General features: G+C 42.2%; 1 protein-coding gene across 2 annotated transcripts in view; it reads left to right on the top strand.

Annotated features, from left to right (window-relative positions):
* The first annotated feature begins 3,960 nt into the window (after nucleotides 1-3,960).
* Nucleotides 3,961-13,436, top strand: part of LOC141788695 (1-phosphatidylinositol 4,5-bisphosphate phosphodiesterase gamma-1-like) — a 35,582-nt gene continuing 26,106 nt past the window's right edge. For both annotated transcript variants that reach the window (XM_074667694.1, XM_074667693.1), the window contains exon 1: nucleotides 3,961-4,219. In XM_074667694.1, coding sequence (XP_074523795.1) covers nucleotides 3,961-4,219 — 259 coding nt within the window. The remainder of the gene's footprint in view (nucleotides 4,220-13,436) is intronic.

Below are 13,436 nucleotides of genomic sequence, written 5' to 3'. Positions count from 1 at the left end.
GTTTGTGGTGAAGACTCTTGATTTATCGCTGAGGGCCGGAGGAAGAACTCAGGAGGTGTGGAGGAAAAAGGAAAATCAACAAATGAGATTGACTGCATTTTAATCTCATTTAAAGGAAAACTATAGATTTTGAAAGATGATCAGATTGCAAACAGCAACATCTGAAACTCATATTTCAGTCTGGGATGGTTAAACTAGCTGTATATGCAGTAGCTTCTTTGAGTTTTGGCTTTAACCATTAGCTACACTGGAAAAAACTGAAATCTTATCAAGTGTTTTTGTCTTATTTTCAGTAGAAAAAGTCTTTTGAGACTTAATATGATCAACATTCACCTAACCAGTCCAGAAAAACATTGTTCTTTCTTGTTATTTTTCTTGTATCTGACAGTGTCAGACAGAAAAAAGACAGTAGAGCAGAAGAAAGAGAAATAAGCGAGAGAAAGAGCATGAGCTAAAGGCTAACACAGGAGCTAAACTGTTTATGCTAAGGTTCATTCCAACCCACAGTCAGCAGTTATTCTGCAGTGGTCTGTTCAAACTACTAAACTATAAACAAACTACTAATGTTTACTTGTTGTCACGTTAGCCTACAGATACGTCGGAGCACCAGGCTGCCGATAGCACTACATATAGCCGACTGCTTGATGTCACATTTCAAACTGTAGCGCTACGTAACTGTACTGATAGATACCTTACCTTGTTACGTTGTATCCAGTAAAAAGTTGACTCGAACAAAGAAAATTTGTTATGATCCAATCTCCATTTGATACTAAAACAAACGCACGCCTCACTAAAGCTGCGTTTCCACCAAGCAGTCCAGTTCGGTTCAGTATGGTTTGGTTCAGTTAAGCCTGATCCCGTTTGCGTTTCCACAGCAAAACTGTGCCCTCTCGTGGTGGGCGGCGTGTAAGCCAGATGCTGAAAGCTGCAGCTGTTAAACAATAGCGTGACGCCGTGGCAGCTTACCCCGCTATTAAATCCAATGAAGAAGAAAAACGCGACACAGTAAGTACAGTAAGTCAGTGTGCCACCAGGAGAAATACAGCAGCTGTTGGGGTAAGTGACGATTCTTTTGACCAATCAACGGTCTGCAGTGTTGTAGCTCCACCTTCAGAGAGCGGATTGGTTCTGGCACCCATATGAAAGGGTCCCAAAAAGTGGGATGGCTCGTCTCGGTTATTTGAGGATCTGTCCCGGGATAAGTCAGTGGAAACGCAACAAAATGCACACCATACCGAGACGAATGCTTGGTGGAAACGTGGCTTAAAAGTAATTTACGACACTGTGCATGAGACTCCAAGCCACAAAGTGGCATGGGAGTGCAATTAAAACAGATCCTCTTCATAGCATATTTAAAGGGGACATATCATGCTTGTTTCTCCTTTTCACTATGCCACACTAGGATGCCTGTAAAGCATTTCTGCCCTCAGTACAAGTCATTTAGTTCCTTCATTGCCCCACAATAGTGTTCTCAATATCCTCAGTTTAGGCCATTCTGAAGATCTTGATGAAACGCTCCGTTTGGAGAATGACCTCCAGTAACCTCGCAACGTCACAGCACTTTGTGCTCTGATTGGTCAGTTCTATCAGAGGGGCGGAGGGGGTAGAGCCAGGGGGCAGTTTTTGCAGCATGGCAGTATTTACAAAATCGCCACATTGAATGGAGCAGACCGAGCGAGTTTGCTGTTTGCCAAAACTTCACCGTAAGGCATTGATAGCACTAATAAAATGGCAGAGTGTAGGATACATCCTTTTGTATTGGACCCCGAGTCAGACCCGGACGGTTCTGCAGCTCAGGAGGAAGAAAATCCACCTGGACACAGATCATCTCAGGACGCTTCAGTGTGGCGAGTCAAAGCGGTACTGTAACATGCATAGTTTATACGTTTATACTCGGCTCTTGGTGGGTGTATCCCTCGGTGGCGGTTGTGTGACTAACTGACATCACAGAGGAGGAGCTGCTTTATCAGATTACTCCAATAAAAAGAAAGGATCCTCGTGTCATCACGACGGTCGAAATCTCGCGGCCAACTGGCAATGACCTATTTTTAGAAACATCAAATCTCGTTCTAGGATATCAGAAAAAATACAATATCTCATTTTTTGAAAATTCAGGGGGTGAAAGGTCTTGTTTTCAAATGTAGTATATTATATGTAAGTATCAAATCAGGGATCAGCATGATATGTCCCCTTTAAGGTTGTTTTTAAAAAAAAAAAAAAAAAAAAGCTCCTGTGAGGACTGGAATTGGTAGAGATGCTTTTTTGACCTATAAAAGGAAACAAGTCAGTTGATGTGATTAATAAATTCTACACTGAAGATTTCAATAAATGACATCATTGTGTAAGATTTTTTTGCACCCCCCCCCCCTTCCCTTCTAACTTTTATTTACTTTTTGAAACTGCTTTTACTCTCTAACAGTGAAAACACAACTTAGAAATGTACATCAGGGGATTTCAGCAAAAAGAACAGACTGTTTTCAACAGGGGGCGCCAAAGACAACACTAAGAAAAAGTTCCTCACAGGAGCTTTCAATGAAATTTTATTACATATCTTTGATAAAAGTTTATTTTTGTTTTATTTAAGTTTGTAAAAGAACTGGGATGCTAAATAAGAGTGATTCAAAAGTAAAAATGAGTGAGAGACCTGAGAAAGAGAAAAAAACACAAACAGAAGAGACCAAAACTGTTTTAAAACTCCTAAAATTTGAGTTTGTTTTGCTTTTTGTGAATAATACAGGTGAATTTTCTGTCGATACAGATGAATCTTTTTAAAAATGTGCATATTATTACAATTTTTTTTATTGTAAATATGTTAATTAAAAAAAATTGGTTATATAATCTTAATATCTGCTCAGTAACTCGGTCTAAATGGAGGATTTTCTGCCTCACATGTCAGTGACCTCTGCTTCCTGACCCTGACTTCACCTCCTGACCTGACTCCTCACCAGAGAGAAGGAGGTGTCTGCTTTCCTCTGCTGCAGCTCTCCTGGAGCCCAGAGGAGGTCGCTCTGCTCTCCGCCTCCTCTGCCACCTCTCCCTCCTCCCCTCCCTCCCTCCACCCTCCTCATCCTCCCTCAGATACACCACAGCACGGAGAGGAAGAAAAATCTTATCAAGCTTTTCCGGTCTGCTAGCCTTAATTTCCTCTCAGGACCTCTGGCGTTGGAGCGGAGGGAGAGCGCGCAGACCCGGACTGAGACCGAGAGGAGATCCAGGACGAGGAGAAAGTGGGGCAGCCTCCACCACGACCCCGCACGCCTCTGCACGGAGAGTAATGCATCCTGTCGGCGGTGTGCTGCGCCCGGGGAGGAGGAGGAGTGTGTGACCGGGGAGCAGAATGCTCCTGCGGATGGGAGCGCTCTCGCTTCTCGCCGCGGCTGCTCCGCGCTCCACCGTCCGCGCGTCTCTCCGTCAATCCGCCTCGCTGCGCCCGCCGGCGCCCGTGCTCCTCTCCGCCGCCGCGCTGCGCCCACCTCCGGGGACTATTTGTCCGAGGCTCCGTTACATAACCCGGCGTCTCTCGCTCCAGTCCTCCTCAGAGTGAAGGAGCAGCAGCAGGAGGCGACTCGGCCACTTTCCAAGCCGGATTTCAAGCCGGACTGGGCTGCTTTCTGCTGTCGTGGACTAGCAGGAGGGTGGAAACCTGAGTCCGGCGGTGATGAGAGCTCACTCCGGGTGGATTTCGCTGGTGTGCTGCCAGAAGCATCTGGAAAGGATCACACAGGGATCTGCTCCCCCTCCAGAGGACCAGAGGATCCTTCTCCTCTCAGACCGCTCTGTGGCTCAGCTCTGACGGCTTTCACTGGACAACTCTGGCACTGACAGCTCTGTCTCACCCTGAGTGGCACTCTTTGACACTTCCTCAGCATGCTGGGTAACCGGTGCATGCAGTAAGGGGACACAGAGACCCAGAAACCAGGACCTATTTCTGCACAGCCCCCCTTTAGCTATGCAGTGAGGATGTGTGCAGCCAGGTTCAGTGGCTGCATCAATGGCTGTGCAGAGGAGGCCACAGGGGCTGCTGCTCCTGTCACAGCCTCCAGGATGCTGGACTGGACAGAGGCCGGTCCCCGCATCCTCAGCAGCCTGGAGATGGGGACGGTGATGACCATCTTCTACCAGAAGAAGTCTCAGCGGCCCGAGAGGAGGACTTTCCAGATCAGGCAGGACATGAGGCAGATAGTGTGGAGCCGAAACCCGGACAAGATAGAAGGAGAAGGTGAGTGGAGCTGTTTCACACACTTTTCAACCAGCAGCAGCTCTTTACAGCTCGGCATCATCTGAAAATGACCAAAAGTTTTCTTAGAAACACCACAAAGAAACTTCAAACCACTTCAGAGAGACAGAGACTGAGCAAAAGCAGATGTTATCGACCACAGACGCATGCAAAGTGACCTCAGAGGGAAAAATAACAACAAGCAAGAGTAAAACAACCTTAAAGTGACTCAAACAAGAGAGCAACACAACTAAAACGAGCACAAAGCAGCTTCAGAGAGAAATGAAATGAGACAAACGGATGTAAGCATGTGCAAAAATGACCATTAGATGCAAAATAGAAACAAAAAAACACAATTTTAATCTGAAACGATAGTTTTTCAAAACATAAATGTAGAATTACTTTGAAGAAATGAGCAAAAAAGGTTAATCAGAAGACAAATTAGCTCTGCTGAGATGATCGCAAGAAAAAAGCAAAAACACCAAAAAATGAAGAAGTTTCACAAGAAAAAGTAAAACACAGCTAAGTGGTTCTAAGATATTTAAAAGATGATGAGAAAATAAAGAAACACAGACCTGTTTGTGCACAGTTTCCTCCTTCAGCATCCTAAAGACCCAGAGACAGATCAGGAGATGCTGATGCAGTAGTTCTTCTTCTTCTTCTTCTTTGGAATTGTGCTGGATCTCTACCTGCAGGACTCTGACTCATGGTTGACAGATTTTACGATTTTAACAGAAAGAAATGAGAAACTCTTAAAGTTTTCTTCCATCTTCCTCTGCACGTCACGTCAAATTTACGTGGTTATCTCAGCCACTAACACCAGACGGTAGCTGTTTTAGGTTTGATCTGCTGTCATTCAGGAGGAGGAAAGAGGATGATGATGATGATGATGATGATGACTGAAGATGCAAACCTCTAAAGCTGGTTGAATGAGAGTTGTAGTGAAGGTAAAAAAAAAAACAGAAATAACTGCCTCACCAGCTTCCCAAAAACTGTCCTAAAGCTTAATTTTGCTTAATTTTTTTTTTTTTGAAGCTCTTTGACTCTTATGCAGTGGCTCCTCATAGCTTTAAAATAATATTACTAATATAAAGATTTTTTTCTTACATAGGGTATTGATAATTCAAGACATCGACACTGAAACAACCATGATTTAACATTTGGTTGGGTGAGGTTACCTTAACCCAGGGGACTTCAGCCTTTACTTTCTTAGGAGCCATTTAGCCTCATATCATCTGGATTCAAGTCTTTCTGGAGCCACAAATCTACTTTATCTTCATAATCAAGACCTATAAAGTGTATACAATTCTTGACAAAAAGTCCAGTAAATAATTATCAAACTGAAGCTTTTTTCTTGTTTTTCTTTTATTTTTAAATAAATAAATAAATAAAAAGAATTGCAAAAAAATGGAAATTTAAAAAATTAAAAGAAAAAAATTAAACTGTTTTGAAATAAAAAAAAATGCAAAAATTTTGAAATTGAGAAAAAAAAAAATCAGTTCTTAAAATAATTCCCCAAATTAAAAAAAAAAAATCATGTTGAAAGTTCAAAACCAAAAATGTAAATAAAAACCCTGAAATTTTGAATTAAAAAAATATCAATAATTTGGATTTTTTTTTTCGAATTGTGAAATTTCAGGGTTTTTATTTTTACTTTTAAAATTTTTTTATAAATGTCAACATTAATGATATTTATTATTATTTATTTTCTTATTTGAAAAAATTGTAAAAATTTTGAAAAGAAAAAACGGAAAAAAAATCAAAGTTTTTAAAATTCCCCAAATTAAAATTCATATTATTAATGTTGAAACTTACCAACTTAACCAATAAAAGTTAAATAAAAGCCCTGATATTTCAAAATTTGAAAAACATGTTAATAATTTGGAATTTTTTTTTTAATTTTGAAATTTCAGGGGTTTTTTTCTTTTTAATTTTTATTTTGAAATGTCAACATTTATTATATATTTTTATTTATTTATTTAGTTTTAAATGTCTCTTGGACACAGTGGAGAGACTATATCTTTCGACTGGCCTGGGAACACCTTGGTATCCCCTTTAGAGGAGCTGTGGAAGTGGCGAGGGACAGTGGCCACTGGTCTTCACTGATGGCACTGCTGCCCCCGCAACCTTGATCTGGCTAATCGGTGGAAAATGAGATGAGATGATATTAAAAAATGTGAAGATAAAGTAGATATTTTGACTTTGGCGAGACTTAGAGGTGAGATAAGGCAACATGGCTCCTTTGAAAGCAAAGGTTGTAGACCCCTGGTCCAGATCCAGCTTCTGAAACAGTGTCGGTGACATTAGTTTGACCTCTTAGATATTAACTTCTGACATAAAAAAAACTTGATGCACAATTAAACTTTAACTGCACATTTTATTCATCCATTCAACCTTTATTTAATCTGTAGATGTACAGCTCGTTAGCCTATCAGGTGGGTCAAACGTTAACTAGAAAGGTATGAAGTGGCGTGACGCTCCTGGAGAGGGAAGTGAGCGGTTAAAGAAGTTAGGGAAATGTAAACAAGAGTGATGTTCAAGTTGAAATAAAACTGGGCTGGATCGTCACTTTTCTATGACTTGATTTGAAGACTTGCTTGTGAGGGACTTCCTCCCGGCTCTGCTGCAGACCGTAGACTGCATTGACAGACCATGAAGCATCAAGGATGTAACACAGCTGTGTGAGACGCTGAGGAGACTGTGTCAGCTGATCTTTATAGCTGACTGTCACTGCAGCTCAGAGGTTTCTCAGGGGTCACGTCTCACCCTGAAGGTGGTTTTTAGATGAAGCTCATGAGGAAAAAAGAAACACAGCTTTGTTAAATCTTCTCCAGCTTCAACAGCTGCAAAAAGTGTCGCTGCACGTGAAGACCTGCAGGGCTCAGCGTCCTCTGATCCTGACCCAGACTCAGAGCTGAGGAGCTGTCACGGCCTCATCAGCAGAGCCACGTCCTGACCCCGTGACCTCTGCTTCCTGTCTGTCAGCGCCTCAGCTCCTCTCTGGACTCTGCTGCTGCAGGAACTGTCTGTCCTGACTGACTGACACGCTGCAGGCTGTAAGGACTGGAGTCTCGTGTCAGTGTTACACCGTCAGCCTGTCGCAGCACAGCTCAGCCCGTCTGGGGTGTGGAGGCTTTTGTCTGCGTCCTGGATTTTGTGGCCTGGGGGAGGATTTGTTACAGTGTCTGTTAGCACCGAGAAAACTTATGGCATTCACAACTGGCACGATAGAGTTTCCTTCTGTCTGCCATGTGTTATTCTAACGCTCAGATGCTCCTGCTCCAGAAGTCTTTGGGTTGGAGACAAAGATTTTTTCTGCTGCATTTTAAAAAAGAAAAGTACCAAAAGTCTGCTCACCTTTGGTACTGGTGTATTTTTCACGCATCACCTTATTTGTTTGGTTTTACCAAAAATGTGTTCCTAGGTTCAGCTTTTGCCCACAAATTCCCATGGATGCTTTCGTAATTTACACTTTTTTAGTTACAGTGGGGCAAAAAGTATTCAGGCAACCACTGATTTTACAAGTTCTCCCACTTAGAAAGATGAGGGCTGTGATTTTCATCAGAGTTACACTTCAACCATGAGAGACAAAATGAGAGAATAAATCCAGGAAATCAGATTGTAGGATTTTTAAAGAATTTATTTGTAAATTATGGAAGAAAATGAGGATTTGGTCAAAAATAAAAGTTCAGCTAAAACTTTGTAACTTTTGTTGGCGATGACAGAGGTCAAAGATTTCCACACTGTAGCTGGTGTTTCTCTGTATCTCCTCTTGAGCAGTGATGTCTTGGGGCCGTAGCTGTTCAACACAGACTTTCTACTCCCTCCACAAGTTTGGGGTCTGGAGACTGGTTAGGCCACTTTGGGATCTTGAAATTCTTTTTACAGAGCCACTGTGGACCCACCACCTGCAGGATGATCCATAGGGGTCCGGTGCAATGTGGATCGGGCGACAGTCGAAGGCAGAGACCTTGGCGGCCTGATCCCCGGTTACGGGCTTCCTCCACAGGGTGTCTAAGCTCAGCCTTAGAGATAGGGTTCGTAGCCTGGGAGGGCCATCCAGGAGAGGCTCGGAGTAGAGCCGCTGCTCCTACGCATCGAGAGGAGCCGGATGAGGTGGTTCAGGCATCTGGTGAGGATGCCTCCTAGACGCCTCCCTTGGGAGGTGTTTAGGGCATGTCCAACTGGGAGGAGACCCCGTGGTGGACCCAGGACATGGTGGAGAGATTATATCTCCCAAATAGGGATGGATACCTTTCACATTTAAAACGATACGGTACCGATTTCCGGTTCCAGACAATTGGTATCGGTACTCATCGTTACCAATTTTCGGTACTTTTGTGTGTTTATATTAGGAGAGATAAGAATATTAATGAATTGATGCATCGAAATATTTCCTCGCCCAATCCAATCCATTCAGCAAATCTTCTGAATCAATTCATATCCTGGCAGGTGAGGAGGACTGTGTGTGTTATTTGCATTGTGTGGACGAGGGCCACTAGAGACCAAACAACAAAAAAATGGCAGCCAAAGCAGCAGCAGCAGCAGCAGAAAGCCAGATCCTTTGGCTTTAAAGTCTGACGTTTGGGTTGTTTTATTGCTCCAAAACATAAGGTGACATACCACATATGTTCACATGGGGCATGAAAATTGATCAAATTGAAGCATTTAAATCAATATCCAATCGAATCAATATCGAATTAGAATCGAATTGAATCGTGAGCTTCTTGGAAATACCCAGCTCTAGTTTATGTGGTAAGAAATATATCAATTTGTTGGAAGTGGCCGAGGACAGGGGTCATTGGTCTTGGCTGATGACACTGCTGCCCCCGCAACTCGGACGTGGATAAGTGATGGAAAAATGAAATGAAATGGTACCCGGAACTTTGACAGAATTCAGTCGGTACCCATCCCCAATCTTCCCCTCATTTGTTTTTGAAAACACTTTCGTCCACACGCAGCGGGCAAATCTGCCAATGAGTGCAGCTCCAGACGTGTCAAACCCATATTTGTCAGTGTTTCCCTGACCTAAAATCCGTGCCAGCCAATCAGAATGAGCCTCGTCATTCAGCTGTGACGTCTGAGACCCAAAAACCCTGTGTACTGGCATCCACACGAAACCATTAAACTGGAGTTTTCCTCGCTTGTTCGTGGATTTGCCAAATGCTTATTTTCCACCATAACTTACAAATAAATTTAAAAATCCTACAATGTGATTTCCTGGATTTGTTTTCTCATTTTGTCTCTCAGAGTTGAACTGTAACTCTGATGAAACTTACAGACCTCTCTCATCTGTCTAAGTAGGAGAACTTGTAAAATCAGTGGCTGACTGAATACTTTTTGGCCCTCCTTGCTTTCCGTCCCTGTTAGAAAGTGGAGCTCTTGGGCCTGAGCAGCTTTCACCTCAGTCGCTCTGGGACCAACAGCTGCTTCTCATGTTTGGCTTTTTTCCTGCTCAGGGATCTTTGTCGATTATTTATCCATAATCACAAACCCCACAAGCGGCGCCGCTGCTAATCTGAGCGTGCAGGAAACCACGGCGCACACACACACACACACACACACACACACCTACACGGCTCAATCACAGCGTTTGGATCTCACACGGATGAAAACTCTCCCTCCACACAAACGCACACTTTCATAAGCCACGAACGCCCCTCTGCAAACAGCCTCCCACCGGACAAACCGACCGGCACATTCCAGGAACTCAGCGGGTCTCTCCTTCACTTTATCTCCCACAGCTCTCTCCTCCTCCTCCTCCTCCTCGTCTCCTCATCCCTTCTCCAGCTGTCCTCTCCCTGCCTCCTCCCCCACGCTCCCACCTTCACACCCTTCTCGTTTTTCACGTTCCCCTGACCCCCCTCTTCACTCCCTGTCTGTTTTCTTTCACTTTCTTTTTGGATTTCAGGGTCATTCATCTGCGTTTCTGCTCTTTTGTTCTCATAAATCTCGCTCCTGTTTATCGATGTGACCCCTCCCCTCACCTCCTCCTTCACCTCCTCCCTTCACCTCCTCCCTTCTCTCCTGCTTTTCCTCCCTTTGTTTTTGTTGCTTGATACGTTTTTTTCCTTCTGTTTGTTTTGAAATTAAGCCTCTCCCTCTGTGTTGCCACTCACGCACGCACACACACTGGAAATCAGTGTTTTTCTTTGAGATGAGCGCTCTGGCAAACAGTGGAGGTATTAAATCCTGGGGCGCAGGAAGTGAGGGGTTATCAGGGAGTGTCTCCCTTCCTGTCTCTGATTGAAGGACTGGCTGGCTGCGGGAAAACAAAACCTCGAGCATCTTCTGCAGGAAGCAGAGACACGGACCACAAATGAGGCGTGGGATGCCTGACAATCTGAGAGGAGTTCGCTGCGATGAGGAGTAATTTACAACACGGTCAGGGTTGACCACAGCTCGCTGTACTCACTGCAAACATCCAGCGTTAAATGAAGCTGTGGTGAAATTCAGAGTATTTAAACCTAAGAAAAGGGACATACTTCATCAGAAACTGTTTAACTTTTTAAAAAACTGCTGACAGAAAATATCTGAGAGAGCAACTCATAAACATCTTGAATCATCCCCCTGGTTGTAGTCCTCCATTTTCCCTTTAAATGACCTCACCGCTTATTTAAGTGATAAATCATTTAGGTAAACGTTCACCTCAACTTTACCCTTAAAGTTCCTGTGAGGAGTTTCTAAGTGGTCTTGAAAGAGTCGCCGTTCTAGATATGTGTCTGATTTTAATCCACTCTTCAGATTAGATCTTAGCTTCCCGATCAGGTCAGACAGGACCTGACTGAGAAGAGAGATCTGTGTTTTTCTCTGCCGAAAACGATTTCTGTGATTAATTTTGTAGTGATGATGGACACTGGAGCCTAACTGTCAGACAGAAAAAGGATAGAAGAGAAGAAGAAGAAAGATAAATAGGAGAGTGGTAGAGCACGAGCTAAAGGCTAACATATGAACTAATGGCTAAAACATAAGCTAAAAGCTAAAAAATGAACTATTGACTGAAACATGAGCTACAAGCTTTATCAAGAGCTTAAGTCTAAAACACATGAGCTGAAGACTAAAATGTATGTTCAACGCTGAAACATGAACAAAATGCTAAAAAAAAAAAAAGCTAAAGGCTAAAACAAATAAGCTAAATCACAAGAGCTTAAGGCCAAAACACATGAGCTAAAGGCTAAATTACAAGCTGAAGGTTAAAACACCAGCCAAAGGCTTAAATATGAGCTTAAGGCTAAAACACAAGCTTCAGGCTAACATTCAAGCTGAAGGCTCAAACATGAGCTAATAGCTAAAACATGAGCTAAAGGCCATAAAGTAAAGTAAAGGCAAAAATACAAGCTGAAGGATTAAACATGAGCTTAAGGATACAAAATGAGTTGAAGGCTAAAACAAACATAAGCCTTAATCATAAGCTAAAGTTTAAAACACAAGCTAAAGGCTAAAACAAATAAGTTAAACACAAGAGCTTAAGGCCAAAACACATGAGCTAAAAGCTTAAACACAAGAGCTTAACACTAAAACATGAGCTAAAGGCTAAATTACAAGCAGAGGGTTAAAACACCAGCCAAAGGCTTAAATATGAGCCTAAGGCTAAAACACAAGCTAAAGGCTAAAACGTATACTAAAGGCTAAAACATAAGCTAAAGGCTACAAAATGAGCTAAAGACTAAAACAAACATAAAAGACTTAAACATGAGATAAAGTTTAAAACACGAGCTAAAGGCCAAACACTAGCTTAAGGTTAAAACACAGGCTAAAGGCTTAAACACCGGCTAATGGTCAAAACAGAAGCAGAAGGACTAAACAGGAGCAAAATGCTTAAAAAAATGAGCTAAAGCCTAAAACACATTAACGAAAAGACATGAGCTTAAGGCTAAAACACGTGAGCTAAAGGCTAAAACATGAGTCTAAGGCTAAAACGTGAGCTTAATGCTAACACATCAGTTCATGGTTAAATTACAAGCTGAAGGTTAAAACACCAGCCAAAGGCTTAAATATGAGCTCAAGGCCAAAAGACAAGCTTCAGGCTAAAATTCAAGCTGAAGGCTCAAACACGAGCTAATAGCTAAAACATGAGCTAAAGGCCACAAAGTAAGGTAAAGGCAAAGATACACGCTGAAGACTTAAACTCGAGCTAAAGGATACAAAATGAGCTAAAGGCTAAAACAAACATAAGCCTTAATCATAAGCTAAAGTTTAAAACACAAGCTAAAGGCTAAAACAAATAAGCGAAAACACAAGAGCTTAACACTCAAAGATGAGCTAAAGGCTAAATTACAAGCTAAAGGCCAAAACAAACATAAGCCTTAATCATAAGCTAAAGTTTAAAACACAAGCTAAAGGCTAAAACAAATAAGCTAAAACACAAGAGCTTAACACTCAAACATGAGCTTAAGGCTAAATTACAAGCTAAAGGCTAAAACAAACATAAGCCTTAATCATAAGCTAAAGTTTAAAACACAAGCTAAAGGCTAAAACAAATAAGCTAAAACACAAGAGCTTAACACTCAAACATGAGCTAAAGGCTAAATTACAAGCTAAAGGCTAAAACAAACATAAGCCTTAATCATATGCTAAAGTTTAAAACACAAGCTAAAGGCTAAAACAGAAGGTGAAGGCCAAAACAGGAGCTAAAGGCTACAAATAAGCTAAAGGCATAAAACAAACTAAAGGCTAGAAAAACAAGCTCCAAGCTTGACTAAACCAGGAACAATGATATCTTTGGAAAAAGATTAATTCAGAAAACACAGGAACATGTGACCACTGGTAGCCTGACTTCTACAGATCAGACAGATTAAGGATTTCAGGCACTGTTTGGGTCATTTTTTTATTGACCTTCTTCCATGTTCCCACTGCAGAGGTGTGCAGGTCTCTGGTTCTGCTCTTTCGTGGGGATTGTGAGCAGAAAAAGTTGGGGGAACCCCTGGGTTACAGTTACCTTAAACGAAAGACTTGCGTTGACATTTTGATATTAGTGTAAATTTGTGTCTTCTCTGGTTTGGTAAATGTCTCTGGCGATGTATCAGAATCAGATATTAACTGATCCACGTGTTTACGACTCGTGTCCTTCAGAGGCTTCATTTATGAACTTATTGACTGTCAGGTCAGCAGCTGATCAAAGCTGATAACTTTAAGCGCTCTGTGTGTCAGACACTGAGGAAAACAGCGTTTACAGCCTGGTGTGAATCTGAGTGAGAGATTTGAAGAAGTTTTTGACCTG

This window comes from Halichoeres trimaculatus, unplaced genomic scaffold (genome assembly GCF_033239565.1).
Source record: "Halichoeres trimaculatus isolate MK-OKI-2021-1 unplaced genomic scaffold, fHalTri1.1 fHalTri1_scaffold_4, whole genome shotgun sequence".
In the NCBI taxonomy this organism is placed as follows: domain Eukaryota; kingdom Metazoa; phylum Chordata; class Actinopteri; order Labriformes; family Labridae; genus Halichoeres; species Halichoeres trimaculatus.
This window is presented reverse-complemented; position numbering and strand designations above follow the sequence as displayed.